At 40.5% G+C, this 21213-nt stretch overlaps 1 protein-coding gene across 1 annotated transcript in view; it reads right to left on the bottom strand.

Moving 5' to 3' along the window:
- Positions 1 to 21213, bottom strand: part of SI (sucrase-isomaltase) — a 210546-nt gene that overhangs the window by 139184 nt on the left and 50149 nt on the right. The window contains 2 exon segments of the mRNA XM_075863657.1: positions 14723 to 14910; positions 18124 to 18212. Coding sequence (XP_075719772.1) covers positions 14723 to 14910; positions 18124 to 18212 — 277 coding nt within the window.

The following is a 21213-nucleotide window of genomic DNA, read 5'->3' on the forward strand; positions in this document are numbered from 1 at the left end:
TGACAGATGGTGTCAGGCACTCTTCCAGCATCTTTTCAGTTGTTCTGCGTCTCACAAATGTTCTTCTGTGTGATCCAAACACCTCAAACTTTGATTTGTCTGTCCATAACACTTTTTTCCAATCTTCCTCTGTCCAATGTCTGTGTGCTTTTGCCCATATTAATCTTTTCCTTTTATTAGCCAGTCTCAGATATGGCTTTTTCTTTGCCACTCTGCCCTGAAGGCCAGCATCCCGGAATCGCCTCTGCACTGTAGACGTTGACACTGGCGTTTTGTGGGTACTATTTAATGAAGCTGCCAGTTGAGGACCTGTGAGGCGTCTATTTCTCAAACTAGAGACTCTAATGTACTTGTCTTGTTGCTCAGTTGTGCAGCAGGGCCTCCCACTTCTCTTTCTACTCTGGTTAGAGCCTGTTTGTGCTGTCCTCTGAAGGGAGTAGTACACACTGTTGTAAGAAATCTTCAGTTTCTTGGCAATTTCTTGCATGGAATAGCCTTCATTTCTAAGAACAAGAATAGACTGTCGAGTTTCACTTGAAAGCTCTCTTTTTCTAGCCATTTTGAGAGTTTAATCAAACCCACAAATGTAATGCTCCAGATTCTCAACTAGCTCAAAGGAAGGTCAGTTTTATAGCTCCTCTAAACAGCAAAACTGTTTACAGCGGGGCTAACATAATTGCACAAGGGTTTTCAAGTCTTTTCAAATCATCCATTAGCCTTCTAACACAGTTGGCAAACACAATGTACCATTAGAACACTGGAGTGATGGTTGCTGGAAATGGGCCTCTATACACCTATGTAGATATTGCATTAAAAAACAGACGTTTTCTAGCTAGAATAGTCATTTAGCACATTAATAATGTATAGAGTGTATTTCTGATTAATTTAATGTTATCTTCATTGAAAACAACTGTGCTTTTCTTGCAAAAATAAGGAAATTTCTAAGTGACCCTAAACTTTTGAACGGTAGTGTACTATCTGAATGTTAGAAGAAAAAATGGGGTTAGAAGAAAAAATTTACTGGGTAGCACTGTGTTCATATGGAGGGGGAAAGAAAGCACAAATCTAATGCAAAAAGTGAAAAAATTTTGAAAAAAAGAGTGAAAACATGTTAAAAGAAAGAGGTAAATGGTCTGTATAAGCAAAGTGGGAAAAAATAGAAAATACAAAAAGCAACAATTGTGTTTTAATGAAGGAGATGTGCTGTGTAAATGGGAATATATTGTTGAATTAGGTAAATTGGTGAGATAACCTGAGAAAATAAAGGAAATGTTCTTCAAAAACAGGGAAGACATTAATATTGAACATATAGGGGCAGATTTATTAATAGTGGTTTAAAGATAGATAGCCTAAAGCTAGAGGTGCTAGGCTAAAGATACACAAAAAATGTAAATGATGTGCACGCTGATTGATAGATTAGGTGCATCTTGGCGCATGCTAGACTCCTTTTACTTCTTTAAACTACCTATTGGTTGGTATACATTAGACCAGTAATACCGTGCCACAAACTGGCGCACGCAAGTGATAAATCTGGCGCATTTAAGGACACAACCTTCTAAGTATGAAAACCAATGTGGTGAGCATGTTGCTAATCAAGGTTTTTCTGGAAGCTGCAATAATACATTTGGCCAACAATATATACGCCAAGAAAATAGGCGCATGACATCAGAACCAATGCGCAAGGACAGTAATTAATCTACCGCATTGTATAAGGGATCGAGGAACATATGGGGTATTTGAAGTTCTTGTGAGTTTATTTGATGCATTATGCTTCCAGATTCTATATGTTGTCTCATGAAGACTGATTGTCATGGGTTCGGCTACTTTTACCCACGATAATCATCTCTTATCGCCGGGGGACGCTCGGGTTCTAACAATTGCAGAATTGCTGTTGTTTTTTTTGCATTACCTTTTTTAAAAATAAATAAATAATAAAAGCTAATCAATAAATTAGATATACCCCAGAATGGTGTTATTAAAAAAGACAACTCGTTCCTCAGAAAACAAGGCCTCTTACAGCTACTTCGATCTAAAAATAAAAAAGTTATGGATCTTGGAAATATGAAAAAATGGTTTGGTAATTAAGGCCCAAACATGCCTAGTTGTTAAGCGGTTAAAGGGATTGTCTCGTAAATATAACCCCTTTTAAAAACAGAACTTGCTTGACAATCAGCTGATCGCCGCGGGTCCGGCTTCTCTCACTCCGGTGATCCGCTGTTATCACCGGGGAAGCTGTAGACAGCCACACATTTGCTCTGCAGGGACAATGTAGCATTACATTCCAGACATTCTAACGCATGGCTTTCTATGTAATGCAAGGATGTGCCAGGTCCGCCAGAGTGGGAGCCACTCCTGCATTCCACATCTCCATTCTCTACACCTGCTCAGCTAATATGGAGACAAGTAGTAATAAGTAAAAAGTGTAAAGTGGACTTTTCATTCCAATCACGAATATCTGTATGCCAGAAACAATATAAATTATTTGGGGAGAATAACAGGTTAATGGCTGCTATTCAGGGCTGAGGGTGGAGCTAATCTTTAAAGAATTAAGTATGTTTCAGACTAATTTGTTTCTTTTAGGGTATGTTCACACAGTTTGGTTACCCTTGTAAAAGTACATAGTATCTGACCTAGAACCCGCAAGAAAATTTGGCCGGAAAAGCCCTGCTGAAAACAGAGCAGAAAAAAAATCCAAGACTTAGCGTCACTAGCGTTTCCATAGTGAACCTTCCCTCTGGTCTCTGTGCAGTCTGGCCTCCTGTAATGTCGCTGCAGCCCATATGACCGCTACAACCTGTTATTGGCTGCAGTTGTCACATGAGATAAAACTTCATCCCGGGCTTAACTGAGAATAGCCGGGATACAAGGAGCCATCGCTATGACATCACCAGGGGTTTAGTATAGACTTTTTAAAATTCAATTCAAACAAGAAAAAAGGGTTTGTTTTTTCCGATTTCCTATTTTTGCCGTGGAATTGCAGATTTTCCGCCGCAAAAATCACAACATTTGCTTTGTTGCAGCTTTTACTTCCCCTTTGAACTCAATGGAGAAAAAAACAACAAAAGTGCAATGATTCTGTACTATAAATTACTAGAAAACCACACCGCAGGTCAATTTATGCACCTTAAGGCTGGGTTCACACTACCTATTTTCAGGCGTAAACGAGGCGTATTATGCCTCGATTTACGCCTGAAAATAGGGCTACAATACGTCGGCAAACATCTGCCCATTCATTAGAATGGGTTTGCCGACGTACTGTGCAGACGACCTGTAATTTACGCGTCGTCGTTTGACAGCTGTCAAACGACGACGCGTAAATTGACTGCCTCGGCAAAGAAGTGCAGGGTACTTCTTTGCAACATAATTTGAGCCGTTCTTCATTGAACTCAAAGAAGAGCAGCTCAAGATTTACGAGCGGCACAGACGCCTCGCATAATGCGAGGAGGAGCTTTTACGGCTGAAACGAGGCAGCTGTTTTCTCCTGAAAACAGTCTGTCATTTCAGCCGTAAAAGCCTCTCAACGTGTGCACATACCCTTACTCAGCACATTTTTTCTGAAATGTTTGGATGAGATTTGTTCAAATCTCATCAACTTTGCTGCTCCTGTAATACACTACAGATTTTTCACATTGAAATCCATTGCGGAAAATCAAAAATCTAAGAGTTTGTTCCCACAGGCCGGGCACACTGCAGAAAACCTGCAGCAAGATCTCATATATCCGTAAGTAAATCAGTCATAGAAATACTCAGCAAATAGTGCGTTTTTGCCACGGATTAAGTGTGAAACATAGATAGTAGAAAACATTGTATGTAATGTGCATTTACTGCGGGTTTTAACAGTAAAATCGCAGAAGAATGGCTGTAAAAACTGAAAAAAAACCTCAACTCGTGTATTTTAGTGCAGAATTTAAGCTCCCCATTCAAGTATATGGCCCAAACACGCAGCATTTCCGCACAGAACCTGCAGCATAAAATTACATGCTGTAAATTTGAAAGACACACCTCAAAATACTTTCCTTTACATTACTTTTCTGTGTTTTATTCTGCAGTATGTGGTTCAGATTTTCAGAAATCTTATCCACCTTGCTGCTACTGTAAATTTTGCGGAATTTAATCACAGAATTCGATTTTGGACATTTTACAGCACATCCTGCCTATGGCAACATACCCTAAAACATGACAAACCTCTGTTCTTTTTAGAAAATATAATCATATAAAACGGAATGGGTGAGCTCACATATCCTAGTAATACAAAGACTGAATGCTACACAAAGAAAATAATAAATATGGAGCAAAATTAGGGTGGATTAACACATGGCAGATTTTGTTGCAGAAATTTCTGCAAATGAAAACCAGTTCCATTCATCTGAATGGAATTCACAGAAATACATATGCTTGCTGCAGAAATAATCCCATTCAGATGAATGTAACTGATTTTCAGTCGAGGAAATTTCTGCAACAAAATCAGCTGTGTGTGACTGTACCTTTACAAGTAGATGTACAATTAAGGGAGTATAAGTATAAGTGTGGTGAAACAAAATCTGCAAATATGCTCTATCGTTTAGTTACATATTGGTTAGACAACACATCTTAGTTTTATTAATAATATCCTTAATAAAGGGTAAAATATGTCCTCCAATTTTGCCCATTAATTATCTGCTCTATTTGGTTTCTATATACAGAATTTTTGGATGTGCTAGACAGTATATATAACTTTCTTTCAAAGCTTTCATAGTATTTTCATTGCTATGATATCCCATACAATAGACTGGAGTGAGCCCCATGCATACGTAGTGATGAGGAGCTGGGTGACCCCTGTTCTCGATTTAGATGCATGTCCCAATGCTGGGAACCGCATCTATGAGACAGTTATGGCATATACTGTGGATATGCCATAAATGTTTAAGTTGGGAATACCCCTTTAATGCACAACAATGCTTCAAAAATATGGGCATCTTACTGCCAAAAATAGGTAAAAAGGATAACTTATTTGATGGTAGTCTTTACTTACACAATAGCACCATTGCTTCTTCGGCTAACACGAAGTCCAAATGGCCTGCTCTTAATTACGACAACATCATAAAGACGCTCATCCTTTGTACTACTTGGTATGCTTGGCTTATTCAGTGGTACCGGAACTTCATATCTTTTGTTGTTTGGATCAAAGATCTATAAAGAGTATACATTATAAATAAAGTCAGTTGACAAGCACTGGCTGTACAACAGAAATGTTTTGTGGGTCAGCAGATATACCCACGTTACTGCTGTTTTCAGCCAACTAAAAAAAAATCGATCAGCATGTGTTCGACTTATACCCAGATCACTCTTTTTTCCATTACAGGCTGGATGACTCTTTCCTCTCAGAAAATATAGAATGCTATAGTGTTCAGTGTTTATTCCTCAAACCCACTTTAGCTAAAATCTTAGAAAAGTAAACTGTGTATGTAATGTCACAAAAGAACAATACACAGTGAACAACATCAGCTATGGAAATATAAGGAAGTAACACAAAGCAGAGAATAGCAAAGTACAAAGTTAGTTAGCACCACCTAACAAGGTGTCATGGCCAATGGGCTCACACAATATGATTAAAATGTGCACTAAGAACCTCACATTTAATGTATAAGTATTACAGTAATGCAAAGTAATGTCAAATTATTTCAATATTCAATGTTTGCATATATCTAACCATTGTACTGTTACATCTTAGATTTTGTCATTGCATTGCAGTCACAGTAGATTTGCACCTGTCCAGTTTTTTCACTCTTAGAATTTTACAGCACATTAGAGTAGCAGAAAATTTGTTGGGATTTGAACAAATCTCACCCGCACGCTGTATGAAAAATCCACAGAAAACATATGCGGAACTTGCTTTTCAGTTTCTTGCGCAAACAATGTAGAATTTTCAGAAGGAAATTCAGATGGAAAATTCTGATGCATTTCCGCCCAGTGTGCAGGAGACCTAACTTTGTTTTTTGCATTGCACTTTTAGTGGTGGTGATTGCCTCCTTATTGATCATGTGTTCCCAAATCTGTCCAAGGCTGTTTTTAATTCATTCAGAATAAAGCTTGCTCTTTCCTATCATAAGTACATTTTGCAGGCCTAGATCGTTAAGATGTCATATCCATAATAATATATTTTAACATGCAATGTGAAGCAGAGAGATCAAAGATATCCACAGATAGATAGATAGCTGACATTATTGTTTACATCCAAAAGCTCTACCACTGGCGAGACAGGGATGTATCAGTTCCCTTCCTCGCCATGCAGCGCTTTAGTAATGATGCAGTCGGCGCATGATGTCATCACGCCGACTGCACCATTACGCTGGATGGCACCGTCTGGCCTCTGACCAGTCCTGCTTCGCTCAAGGACAGGTCAGGAACGGGGACAGGTGAGAATTTTTTTTTCTGTGGACAGCGTTGGGGGCAATATCTCCAGGGCGCAATATCCAGAGGGGGCAGTGTGACTGGCGCTATCTACAGGGGGCAGGGGCATTGTGATTGGCATTATCTACAGGATGCTCTATGGGGTGTTATCTTCAGGGGAGATTGTGACTGGCACTATCTACAGTGGGCAGTGTGATTGGTGCTATCTACAGGTGGCAATGTGACTGGTGCTATCTAGAGGGGGCATTGTGACTGGAGCTATCTACAGGCGGCATTGTGACTGGCGCTATCTACATGGGGCATTGTGACTGGTGCTATCTACAATCTACAGGGGGGAAATGTGACTGGCGTTATCTACAGGGGGCATTGTGACTGGCGCTATCTACAGGGGGCATTGTGACTGGCGCTATCTACAGGGGGCATTGTGACCGGCGCTATCTACAGGGGGCAGTGTGACTGCCGCTTTCTACAGGGGGCAGGGGGCATTGTGACTTGTGCTATCTACGGGGGTTTCTGAGGGGCACTATCTACAGGGGGCATTGTGACTGGTGCTATCTACAGGGGGCATTGTGATTGGTGCTTTCTACAGGGGGCATTATGACTGGTGCTATCTACATGGGCAGTGTGACTGGCGCTATCTACAGGGGGCAGGGGGCATTGTTACTGGCGCTATCTACAGGGGCATTGTGACGTGCTATCTACAGGGGGCATTATGACTTGCGCTATCTGCAGGGGGCAGTATGACTGGCGCTATCTACAGGGGGCAGGGACCATTGTGACTGGTGCTATCTACAGGGGACATTGCGACTGGCGTTATCTACAGGGGGCATTGTTAGTGTGTGTGTGGTGTTTTAATTTACAGTGCTTGTCCCCATTAATTAAATTGTGTCAGAGTATAGTGCTATTATATTCAGGGGCACTGTGTATAGTACTATTGTATTCAGGGGCACAGTGTGTGATACTATTATATAGAGGGGCATAGAGTGTGGCACCATGAGAATTTTATCTTCATTTATAGGTGTGGAAATGTTGGAAAAGTTAAGAACCGAAGACATCTGAGCGTCAATCTCTGCAGAAATGGGCCGTGGCCGGGAGAACTCATCATAGAGGTCTGGACAGGATGGAGAAGAAAGGAGAGAGAGCGAAAAATAATCTGAGAACATGTCACCTGTGAGTCAACAATGTAAATGTTTATTCTCCCTCTGACTGATCAGTACTATATTTACTGTATGATCTGTAGTGAGATGATGGATGGTAGCATTCTTTTTTGTGAAACTGCAAATCCTAGTATATCCTAACCATTATACAGGTTATACTGGGAGCTGTCGTTTTATGTTGTATAAACTTATACGGCAGGGGTGAAACTGAATTTGCCACTGATCTCTGTACTGAACTGTATTTGTGCTGGTGCTCTATATATGTACTGAGCTTGGTTCTGGTGTTTTATTTATGTACTGATCTTGGTTCTGGGGCTGTATTCATGTTCTGAGCTTGGTTCTGGCACTGTATATATGTACTGAGCTTGGTTCTGGGGCTGTATATATGTGTCTCCCCGCTCTCGTCCTCTGTCTCTCAGCTCTCCCCCTGTCCCCCTCCGCTGTCCCCCTGTGTCATTCTGCTGTCCCCCTGCATCATTCCGCTCTCCACCTGTGTCTCCCTACACTCCCCATGTGTCTCCCCTCTCTTCCCCTGTGTCTCCTCCACTCTTCTCCTGTATCTCCCGGCACTTCCAGTGTGTCCCTGCGCTCTCCCCCTGTGTGTCCCAGCTCTTCCCTTGTGTCTCTCTGCTCTTCCCCTGTGTCTCTCCACTCTTTCCCTATGTCTCTCCCCTCTCCACCTGTGTCTCTCCCTCTCCTTCTGTGTTTCTTTGCTCTCCCCCTGTGTTTTTCCGCTCTGCCCCTGTGTTTCTCCACTTCCCATGTTTTTCCTCGCTCTTTCACTCTGTCTCTCCGCTCTCCCCTGTGTGTGTCCCTGCTCTTTCCCTGTGTCTCCCTGCTCTTCCCCTGTGCCTCCCCACTCTTTCACTGTGTCTCTCCGCTCTCCCCCTGTGAACCACGCTCTCCACTGTGTCTCTCCGCTCTTCTCCTGTGTGTCCCCGCTCTTCCCCTGTGTATCCTCGCTCTTCACCTGTGTCTCCCCACTCTTCCCCTGTGCCTTTCTGCTCTTCCCTCTTGTCTCTCCTCTCTTCCCCTGTGTCTCTCCGCTCTTCCCCTTGTCTCCCCGCTCTTTCCCTGTTTCTCTCCGCTCTTCCTCTGTGTCTCCCCGCTCTTCCCCTGTGTCTCCCCGCTCTTCCTGTGTGTCTCTCCGCTCTTCTCCTGTGTTTTTCCGCTCTTCTCTTGTCTCCTCTCTGTCCCTGTGTCTCTCCGCTCTCTCCCTGTGTCTCTCCGCTCTGCCCTGTGTCTCTCCGCTCTGCCCCTGTGTCTCTCCGCTCTCCATCTGTGTTTCTCGGCTCTTCCCCTGTGTCTCCCCGCTCTTCCCCTATGCCTCCCCGCTCTTGCCCTGTGTCTCTCCGCTCTCCTCCCGTGTGTCCACACACTTCCCCTGTGTATCCCTGCTCTTCCCCTGTGTCTCCCCGCTCTTCCCTTGTGTCTCTCTGCTCTTCCACTGTGTCTCTCCGTTCTTCCCCTGTGTCTCTCCGCTCTTCCCTTGTGTCTCCCCGCTCTACCCTTGTATCCTCTCTGCCCCTGTGTCTCTCCACTCTCCCCCTGTGTCTCTTCGCTCTCCCCCTATGTCTCTCCGTTCTCCAGCTATGTTTCTCGGCTCTGTCCCTTTGTTTTTCCACTCTTCCCTTATGTCTCTCCCTGTGTTCAGCACCAGATCATACAATGGCGCTGGAAATGGTGATAGCGTGCAAGATATCAAGGCTCCGCATGCCAGCTGTGGCACGGGTGTCGGAGGTTGCCGACTTCTGCTCTGGATGTATGTACAAAAAGGATATTTTTCAATCACTGACAGCAAACAAGGATAGAAAAAAAGGAAAATTAAAATGAAAAGGATTTGGTTTGCTATTAGTGAATTATTCTAGCCAACTATATTTTTTACCTATCCACTGGATAGGTGAAAAATATTAGATCAGTGTGGCTCCGACTGCTGGGACCCTCAATGATTGCCAGAACGCGGCACCCCGGTTCCTGGGACCCCCACAGCCACAATACAGTGGCTAGGAGAAGCATAAATCGTGCGGAGGCAGGGCTTGCTTGCTGCCGTCCCATTCAATGTCTATGAGGCTAATGGAAACAACTGAGTCCATCTCCTCTGCTGTGTAACCAGAGACAGATTTTGCTTGACAACAAGGAGGTAGACAGCAGATTACAAGAAGGGATAACTCTAGTGGCAATAACTTCACACAGAATTTGCATGGTAAAAATAACAACATTTTAACTGTAAGTAAATTACAAAGTTGATATATATCAGGTATTCTATGAAATTAGCTTAAGGTGTTTGAAAAGTTAGTTTCCATTTAAGGGTATGTTTACATGTGACAGATTTGTGGCAGACATTTTTGCGGAATCCGTTCCATACATCTGAATGGGGTTAGTTGTTTCTGCAGCCTATACATGAATTTTTACAAATCATATCCAAATCTGCCACATTTGAATATACACCCTAAATGGAGTAATTCTGTCAACAGTTACCTGCTACCCATCACTGCCTCTATAATTCCAAATTGCAATGTCTGCCTAGAAAGTGTTTAGGCTACCCAACACAAGACTGCTGACTAAACCTCAACATTTCAGATATTTTGGTACAATTTAATAGCCTTAATTACCTTAAACTGAAGCATATGATTATCATGAAAAGTGGCTTCAAGAGAAAGTTTTGTGATTGTTCTGGATTTTGCGTAACGTTGTGGTATTCCAGCAGGCAAGGAGATATTTACAATGATTCCATTATCAGTTATTTTCTCTTCATCAACAATATAGCCGTAGTCATCTGGATAATAGCAATATGGAATGCCAGGTGTACTGGAGGCCTGGAATAGATACAGTAAACATTAAAAATAAATATGTTTTCTTGCCCTTTTCAGAATATGGAAAAGCTGGAAGACCACTCAGTAATTACAGTAAGGGCGGGTTCACACGTGGCGGAATTTCACTAAAATTCCGCTGCGGACACTCCGCAGCGTTAATCCGCAGCGGTGCCGTTTGTCCATTGACTTACACTTTAATTTAGCAGTGTTCGTTTAGACGAGGCGTAAAATTCCGCTGCGGAGCATAGGCTGCGGAGCGGAATTTGGTGTCCGCAGCATGCTCTGTCTGTTGCGGAGCAGTGGCGGACTCATGGCGGAATTTCTCCATTGACTTCAATGGAGAGTCAAAATTCCGCAATGAAGCCCGCAGATCTTATGTGTGCTGCGGAGCGTATTGTTTTTACTACCATGACATTTCTTCATTCTGGCTGGACCTATGTATTTCTAGGTCTACAGCCAGACTGAGGAAGTCAATGGGGCTCCCGTAATGACGGGAGCGTTGCTAGGAGACGTCTGTAAATAGTCACTGTCCAGGGTGCTGAAAGAGTTAAGCGATCGGCAGTAACTGTTTCTGCACCCGGGACAGTGACTACCGATCTCAATATACATGTATCTGTAAAAAACATATAAGTTCATACTTACCGAGAACTCCCTGCTTCTGTCTCCAGTCCAGCCTCCCAGGATGACGTTTCAGTCTAAGTGACGGCTGCAGCCAATCACAGGCCAAGCACAGGCTGCAGCGGTCACATGGACTGGTGCGTCATCCAGGGAGGTCGGGCTGGATGCCGAAAGAGGGACGCGTCACCAAGACAACGGCCGGTAAGTATGAAATTCTTTTACTTTCCCTAGGGAAAGTGCTGTCCCTTCTCTCTATCCTGCACTGATAGGGAGAAGGGAAGCACTTTTCCCGCAGTCCGCAGCAGCTAGTCCGCATCAATTTTCTGCACATTTTGTGCAGATCCGCAGCAGAATCTGCAACGCAGATTCTGTGCGGCATTGATGCGGACAGTTGCGGAGGAAATCCGCCACGTGTGGTCATGCCCTAAAACTGGATGTCACCCAGCTTTTCAAGAAGCACATCTAACTAAGAAATGTCTAAAAATATATTTTCACAATTTGACGGTAGAGGAACACTGAACAACTATGGTTTCTTTGGATCTTTTTATTTTAAGAGAAATTATGTTTGATTTACATCTCAATATGCATACATCTGTCTAACACTGAACACAATCTTCACCCACAGAAGTAGGACAGTTGAATTTGTCATTTAACTGCTTCTTTTTTGCACTGTGTTAAATTAGTAGGTCCATCTATAATACCAGTTTTACTTAAAGGGTTATTCCCATCTTTGACATTTATGGTATATCTATAGGAAATGCCATAGATTTCTGATAGACGAAAGTCCCACCTCTGGAAACTACACCTACCTTGAGAACTGGGGTCCCCTGACCCCATCTCCGCCTGGTGAGTAGGGGCCTGGCCACTGTTTCAGGTGAAGACGCAGTGGAGAGGTGGCCGGGTTTACGAAAACAGCAGAGCTTGTTGTGCTACGCTGTTTCCATAGCTCCCATTCACTTCTAGAGGAAATCTCTGTTCCTGTTTTTGTAATCTTGGCCACCTCTCCACTGGGTCTTAGCCTGGATGTAGCATCCAGCAGTCGCCTTACCAGGGGGGGACATGATTGGGGACCCTCGTTCTTGGGAAAGGTGCGGGTCCCAGAGCGGCGACCCGCATCTATGAGACATTTATAGCATATTCCGTGGAAATACCATAAATGTCTATAGTGGTAATTCCCCCTTTAATGAAAAACTGAGCATTGCTACATTAACAAGCATAGATAGTGCTACTACATCTGTTATTACATTCCAAATTAAATTAACAAAGTGGAGGATATACTGTAGATTATATAGGATACATTGGGCATAAAAAGGTTCTGTGTACCTAAAGGCTAATCAGTTAAAATTGTTCAAAATTTACAGAACATGAGCAAAATATACTAGCTTTGCAGGTAAAATACTAGATTTTGGAAAATGCTCAATAAATCCTATAATGTCACAAAATAAGTGGAAATATTGCATCAGCTTGGTTATGCATGGTCTGACCTGAAAGTTTGTGTCTAACAGTTTTCTGGTGCACAATTGTTTAAATTAAGCCACACTCCAAAATATAAACTGTTGAACACGGGGGGAAACCTGCAAATCTGGTGTCCAGACATTTTATATATATATATATATATATATATATATACATATATATATATATATATATATATATGGCACAACTTCATGCGACATTGGCAGTACCAGCTTTCCTAAAAGAAAAACTCTGTTTTATGCATGTGTCCCATTATTTTTGTCCAGTGTAAGGAGCTTTTTCATGATACAAAACACATAAATGCAACAATGCTTTCCACAGTTAAATTATATAAAACAACTGCAGTAAATATCTAAATACAAATATGAAACATCATTGTCACTTAAAAAAAATGTGTGGAAAAAGTAAACGATCGCTTGTGCAATTCTCTGGGCTTTATGCCCCGAGCATGAACAGTTCAGGCATCAATGGGCACGCTGAATATTTCTCCCAGTGTGATTTTCCTTGCACAACTGTTTATGTCATACTACTGTTATTTGTAGCAATGTGCTTATTTTTAGTATGTGATGTGTTGATTCTAATGTGTCATCATGCAGTTGATTATAAACAGAAGTGACAATGTTTCCAGGGTCTGAAATGCGCTGTAAATACAATTATGGGTGACATGTTTTCCCGGGAGCTTTTTCTGTGCAGAACTCAGAACTCTGTGTGTATTTACAAATTTGTATTATTTATTTAAAGAAGAACTCCAGGGTTGTTTTCCTCAGCCCTTACCCCATTTGCAAATGTAATGTAGTGTAATGTAGACATGCGTATTGTGCTATATTTCACCCCCCAGCTCCATGTCGCCATAGGGTCATGTGATCTGTCTTTTGACAGCCCAAATCTTAGAACGTCTACTATCGAAACTGGAGGTCTATGAGACAGACATCGAGGCTCTCATTGACTTGCATTGAGAGCCTGACTTATGGTCTCTACATCAGACGTTGTAGGATACAGGGTGTCAGAATGAAGATCACGTGACCCCCATGGCGACCCAAAATTGAGTCCCGTGAACTACAGTGCCAGGTAACTCAATACACATGTTTGCAATACACATTACATTTGCAATCTGGGGAGCGAATAAAAAGCTAGACTCCTTTTTTAAGATCATAATTATTGGTGGTTTTCACTGAAAATACTAAATTAATTATTAGTAGTTATTATTATTTAGATGATAATTATCATAAAGAACATGAATGCTTTAAAATGTTATATATTATGTTATTTCTAGGTCATGTTACTTAAAGACATTAACAACTCACTTTTGTGCCTCTTGTTTTTTTTTCCCCCTGCAATATTTCAAATAGTTTTATTTTATTCTATCATTTCACAAACCTCCCAGATGCAGCCAAGACTGATGCATTTGTTCTCATTAGCCATAGGTTCTGGGTGGCAATCAAACTTTTCTGAGTCAGTAGTCCCTCCAGGACCCATTTGATTCCATTCGACAGTGAAAGATTGTCCAAGCGTCAGCTGTAGTCCTGTTATATGTAGGACCTAATATAAAACACAAAACCTTATTGAAAAAGATACTTTAGTGAAAACATTTTTAAAAATAAATACATTTTTAATTAAATCTTATATTGATTTCTTAATTTTGCAGGCACAGGGATTGAATGTTGTTGTGGCCTGTATAATTTGACTACAGGCATCCACCGCTGGTTGTGGTGGCTTATAGCCTTCTTATTGCGTTCCAACTGTCCAGTAGGAGGCCATAATATCAGTAGTCTCTATAGACAGTTTTGATTTCCTGCATCTGTCTCCTCAATACAGGCACACAAAATGCCTGTAAATAATATTTCAACTTCTTGACTTTCCATGTTTTCTTGAGTTAACAACATTAAAGTGCAGGGAATTTAGGTTTTTTGATACTGATCAGCAGTGTAGGATATTGATCCTCAGGAAATACCATCAATATCTGATTGGTGAAATCCGACTCCCGGCACCCCCGCCAATCAACCGTTTTTTAAGGTGCCTCCTATCTCCCATTTGTAAATGCAAGTAATGTTTGCAAATATTATTGTTAATTATTCATGTTTTTATGTAACGTTATAATGTATAATAATTTCATATTTTTATTTACTAATTCAATTATTATATTTCTATGTATTATTTTTAATATATGAATGAAGTATTTAACAATAAGTAAATTAGAAAAGAAAGAGCATGACAATATTAACCTACCTTATAGGAATCAAGGCTAAAAGAATGAGTAACCGGCTGGACAACACCATCCTTCTTTACTGTGACTGCTGTAGTTCCCCGGATAAGTCCATATATTTTAATTTCTTCAAACTTTAGGTTATTGGGGTCAGCATAATCTGATCTTGTTGCTTCCATAGTGAGAATGTTCTGTGAAAAGACCATAACACATAATATCATTTTCTAAATGTAGATTCAATTATTGAGAATGTCTATGTAATCAATATGTCTCACCTAATCTTCGTTGGACTTGCATTTTAGTATTTTACAGACTTGTCTGGCACGATAGAGATCTAATTAACATTGATTCAAGTCCATCTTACTTACTGACAGTGTCCCATGTAACATCATCAATTTCTATTGAATACTGTTTTGTTAATGCTTCATTTTTACAGAACAAATCCACATTTTAAGATGTGACTTATTTATTTTCTATAAAAATTGACCTAGACTTCTGAATATGCTATTCATGGTTTCCTCACAAGGATATGAAAAGTACTTACATTGGAAACTGATAAATTATATAAAATATATTTGCCCGTTTCAATGGTACCTAAAAAAAAAAAAGTGATTAGAAACATTACAACTTAATAATGACACAGAACAATATGCTGGTTTACGTACAGTTCAAACAAACCTTGCAATACACTAGCCCCTTAAGGTCCAAGCCATCCTCGGCATGTGTTTTGGCAATTGTATAATTTGACATTTAGTTTTTTTTGGCCAAAAACTCTGCGACCACATGTTAGCTGACAGTCTATAGTAAAATATAAAATGGATTTCATACAATGCTTTTTTGTTTGTGGCCTATTGGTATGTTTTTTAAGTCATTGGTATTTTTCTAGCGTTTTTCCCATAGGCTTCTCTATAGGACTTGAAAGACATCAGAAAAAATGCTTGTTACAAATGTAAGGCCAGGATCACAAACAAAGTTTGGATGCAGATTTTGGCTCAGTTTATTTAGTCAGTCACAGAGGTGGACACAAAAGAAAAGAGATACATCACTCTTTTCTTCATAACTTTCATTCCTTTCGGATTGACTTCTGGCTTTTGCTAGTATTTTTTTTATTGGGGTCGGAATGCAACGACATTCGCAATTCACTATAAATGACAAGTTTACTATGTTGTAAGTTGGGATACCAAATATGTATATGTACTGTATTTTATGTTGTAATTACTTTTATTTAATAAAAAAAGTTTTATTTACTTCGGCAACTTATTTTTGGGGATTTTTTTATGTTAACTGTACCAAATTTTATTCAACTTTTTTGTAACTTTTTTTTTTATTTATAATGCATTGGCATACAGCATTTACGTATTCCAAGACACTATTTCCCGTTTAGCAAAAAATGACAGGCCCCTATTTGAACATACCTACGGAATGTCCAAACAGGCAATCTAAGAGGACAACCCTGAGGGCCTTTGTTATATAAAACTGTCTAACTCTGTGATTATGATGCTGGGGCTGACAGAGAGGTTACAAATGGAGGGGGATTGGATCTTTCTCTGATGCGGGCATTACCCTAGGAGTGCACCCTGTCAACACTAGAGGCTTTCATTGTGTCAGGTTACCTTTAAGGTATTTGGTCAGCATTTTTAAGGCCTCAAAACTGCTGACAGAGCAATATAGGGGGGGGGAAGGGAAGGTCATTTTAACTTACCTTTTTAATACACGTAAAATTTGTTTTATTGGTCATGCAACATGAATGACCGAGACAAACGGTTACGTTTAAAATGACTTCCCCCTCCCCTTTATCGTTCTCACAGCAGTTTTGAGACCTCAAAACTGCTGACAGGTTCCCTTCAAACTTTTTAGTATTTGGACATGCAAACAGGATTTATAAATTGCAACAATAGATCAAGGCAAAGTTAATATTCTGGGGAAATGTTCCAGTGCACAGCGGTTTTCTTACACTGTAACCTAAGTGACAGACATCACATAAAGACTACTACCTTCTTAAAATGCCTGATAACTCAGAACAATAGTCTAAACTCAGCTTCATAACCTACAATACCATTCTGTGTTATTGGGTTGACCTTTTTCACTGCTCTATCATATGTTTTGTTAATGTTGAAGTAAAGTTCCTTAGCTGAATGTTAAAACAAATCTTGCAAGCGTCTGAAGTAAGAATGAACGTGCCACCAACAAGCGTTGTGGGTTATCAGTTAAGAAAATCAATTTAATTATTCTGCTCTGCAGTGTGAAAAGAGCAATGCTGTCTACATACATAAATAGGATTATACACACAGACTCTAGAAAGTTAAGACCATTTGCAAATTATATGTGTATGTTTGACTTTTTGCTGGAAAATTTGCTGTTTGAAGAGTTTGAATGTGGATATCATTCTTAACTACTGAGTTAAGTAGCAATCAATAAGAACGTCTTACACCTTTGAATTGTATCTTTTATTAGTCTGACAATCTCATACGTTTCATTTATGTTTATATTTAAAGGGAATTTCAACGGTTTTGAGGCCTCAAAACTGCTCAGCGCAATATCAGGGAGATCATTGTAACAAAACCTATTGTCTCGGTCATTGTCATTGTCTAAATCAATGTTTCGTTCCCTCGGTCCCGCGATCACAGTTGCCACAGAGGTGGCTCCTTGATGTGCAAGTAATCTTGGCTTCTCCTTAGAGAACGCTGCCAGCCCCGCCATTCCATCGCAAGTGCCACTCTCTGTTCTGAGTAATGGCTCTAGTGTTCAATTAGGAGACCGCTTAAACCGTCACTCAGAGCAGAGAGTGGCACTTGCAATGGAATTAAATGCCGATTTCTTGGTCATGCAATTTGCATGACCGAGTCAACAGGTATCGTTACAATGCCCTCCCGCTCTCTTGTATAGTGCTGTCAGAAGTTTTGAGGCCTCCAAACTGCTGACAGATTCTGTATACATATTTGTATCTAATGTATTAACATGCTATATATCAGTGGTCTACAAACTGTGACTCTCCAGCTCTTGTGAAAGTCAGCTACAGGTTGCGACCACTGCTATACACGATGAACCAATCACATTACGTATGATAGTTATCCAATGAGTTTTCACAGAATTTAAAAAAAAATTGAAAAGGATAAAAAAGAAGAGAAGGCAAAATTCAAAGGGATGGTCAAAGATTACATAAAAGGGGTCATGTTTTTTTCCCCCCAGAAACAGCACTTTACTTGTCCCTGGACTGCAACAGGTATTGCACTTCATCCCTATTCAGGTGAATGAGGATGGGCTGCAATACTAGATACAGCCAAGGGACAAGAGTAGCACTGTTTCTGGAAAAAAAAAATAGCAGGCCTTTTGTCCCAATCCTGGACAACCCCTTTGGTACTACCTGATCTACATACATTTTAAAATATTATTGCTGCACAAGGTAATTACATTTTTGTCCACATTTAGACAAAGAAAATTAGTGGTAAAACGTATTTGTGTCTACCTCTGGATTCTAGATCATCCCAAAAGAACTCTCCATGGGCTCTCTGTTCATCATTCAGTGCGACAATTAGGCCAAGAGGCTTTTTACGACTAAAACAAATTGACAAAAATAATAGCTATTTACATAATTTGCACTTTAGACCACAATGTATATTTTTTTATTCCAACTAAATGATATTAAAGATAACTTTCCATTCATTCTGGATGGCAGGTCTTAGAAATCAGTTTGCTCACTGCTTTTTGAAAAATATATATCAGTTTTAAAAAAAAAACAAAAACTCATGTACATGTTCATATTACTGATCTATGTTGTACAGTTCTGTAATATGACACCCATAGGTATCTATGGTTACATACTGGAACTCTGTATGCCTCTGATTTCTGATGGAGGCATATATAATTAATGAAAAACAAAATGTGACCTGTTCCCTTTAATGCATACTACATTGCTAAGGTATTCAAACTCCATTGCGGAAGTATGCAGAGAATATTCTGCTATACATAGGCACCGGCACCATGCAATGGCACACAAAATGCCTATGAAACCATAAAATGGAACCATAGGTAATCGGTGGGCCACAGTACATTCTCGGTGCACACAGTTTTGCTATGTGTACGAGGTCTTAATCTCAGATTTTCAAACAAAGAGAAACAATATTTGCAGAAAAAAATACAGCTATGTTGTCTTTAAAAAGGATAGTAGCAAATACCTATATTTGATACTAAATCTTGGTATTACTAAAGCAATGAATCACAAAATCACACTTAACTCTTATCTTTTCATGTACTGTAGAATACTTTTCCACAAGCTCTATGATGGGATAATGAAACTGTTCACCTTTCTCAAAGTCGTTTAACTCCGACCAAATGTCAGGCTTGAAGCGTAACTTTTCTTTTATTGGCATTGTGTTTTGGGATTATGAGGGATCAAGTTCAGTTGCACAAGCAACATCAGTATTGAGATTCTTTTCTTTCATCTCAGCAAAACTTTTTTCTTTTTTCATTTAGTAGCTCTTCATATTTGCAGATGCCTAACAGACCTCTGGGGATGAATAGAGTCTGGCTGCTCGAAAATCAGCTTTTGCAATGAAGGCAATGTATAATGCTGAGATGTTGATATAATGCATAACGTTATGTCCATTTGAATGCTTAAAGCAATATTTTATACGATTGTAAGGGAATTATCCTCTTACCATAATTACTGATAAGATGCAATTATCATTCTGCTTACTATCAAGGAGTGAATTTATAATAAGCCGGAATCATCCTTTGTTTAAGTTCTTTATCGTGCAATCACTTGGGTCTTTTATGAACAATTACTGCATCTCTAAAGAGAAGTATCTAATAACTCCATTATTTTCGTGTTAATGGGTTAATGGCATAGGCTATCTTATCCTCTTTACAATGCGATATACTACTGCACTGCAGTCACTTTATGGAAACCTACTCCTAATTTGTTTGAGTCATTGTAACAATAATTGACCAGTGTAAAAGCACAAAACAATCAATGATTAACAATGAGACTATTGTTTACCGTTGATTAAAATTGATTGTTCATACAGAAATATCATCTTTCTTGTTTGTGAAGTCATAAAATGTAAATGTTTGTCGTCTGACTTATACTATTAAAGAACATTGCCTCAGTGAATCAATCCACAATTGAAAATAGTGGTGAATATACCATAAATAAAATCATACAAATGCCCATCCAAAGCTCAATTGTCAGTGGTTTGAAAAATCTTAAGGCTGGGTTCACACGTGGCGGAATTTCACTTAAATTCCGCTGCGGACACTCCGCAGCGTTAATCCGCAGCGGAGCCGTTTGTCCATTGACTTACACTTTAATTTAGCAGTGTTCGTTTAGACGAGGCGTAAAATTCCGCTGCGGAGCATAGGCTGCGGAGCGGAATTTGGTGTCCGCAGCATGCTCTGTCTGTTGCGGAGCAGTGGCGGACTCATGGCGGAATTTCTCCATTGACTTCAATGGAGATTCTAATTTCCGCAATGAAGTCCGCAGCTGTCATGCACATGTTATGTGTGCTGCGGATCCGTCTTGCTTTTTTAACTTGACATTTCTTCATTCTGGCTGGACCTATGTATTTCTAGGTCTACAGCCAGACTGAGGAAGTCAATGGGGCTCCCGTAATGACGGGAGCGTTGCTAGGAGACGTCAGTAAATAGTCACTGTCCAGGGTGCTGAAAGAGTTAAGCGATCGGCAGTAACTGTTTCTGCACCCGGGACAGTGACTACCGATCCCAATATACAGCAACCTGTAAAAAAATAGAAGTTCATACTTACCGAGAACTCCCTGCTTCTGTCTCCAGTCCGGCCTCCCAGGATGACGTTTCAGTCTAAGTGACGGCTACAGCCAATCACAGGCTAATAACAGGCTGCAGCGGTCACATGGACTGCCGCGTCATCCAGGGAGATCGGGCTGGATGCCGAAGGAGGGACGCGTCACCAAGACAACGGGCGGTAAGTATGAATTTCTTTGACTTTCACAAGGGAAAGTGCTGTCCCTTCTCTCTATCCTGCACTGAATAGGGAGAAGGGAAGTACTTTTACCGCAGTCCGCAGCAGCTAGTCCGCATCAATTTTCTGCACATTTTGTTGCATTGATGCGGACAGTTGCGGAGGAAATCCGCCACGTGTGGTCATGCCCTAACGTGGAAATTCTCCCTATTAAACGGAATGCAAGATAGATAGACAGATGAAATTATATGAAAAGATGTAGATGTATATTCCAATATATCTAAGCAAGTATCACTCAGCTCTTTCAGTTAGGGTATGTTCACACGGCTTATTTTCGGCCGTAAATGGCCGAAAAATCTGGAACAGAACGCCTCCAAACATCTGCCCATTGATTTCAATGGGAAAAACAGTGTTCTGTTCCGACGGGCCCTTTTTTTATGCAGCCGCATAAAAAAGCGGCCGCGAAAAAGAAGCGCATGTCACTTTTTCAGCCATTTTTGGAGCCGTTTTTCATAGACTCTATAGAAAAACAGCTCCAAAAACGGCCATAAAAAACACAGTGAAAAACGCAGCAAAAATCGAAAGTGGCTTAAAAAACGTCTGAAAATCAGAAGCTGT

This window comes from Rhinoderma darwinii, chromosome 4 (genome assembly GCF_050947455.1).
Source record: "Rhinoderma darwinii isolate aRhiDar2 chromosome 4, aRhiDar2.hap1, whole genome shotgun sequence".
In the NCBI taxonomy this organism is placed as follows: Eukaryota; Metazoa; Chordata; class Amphibia; order Anura; family Rhinodermatidae; genus Rhinoderma; species Rhinoderma darwinii.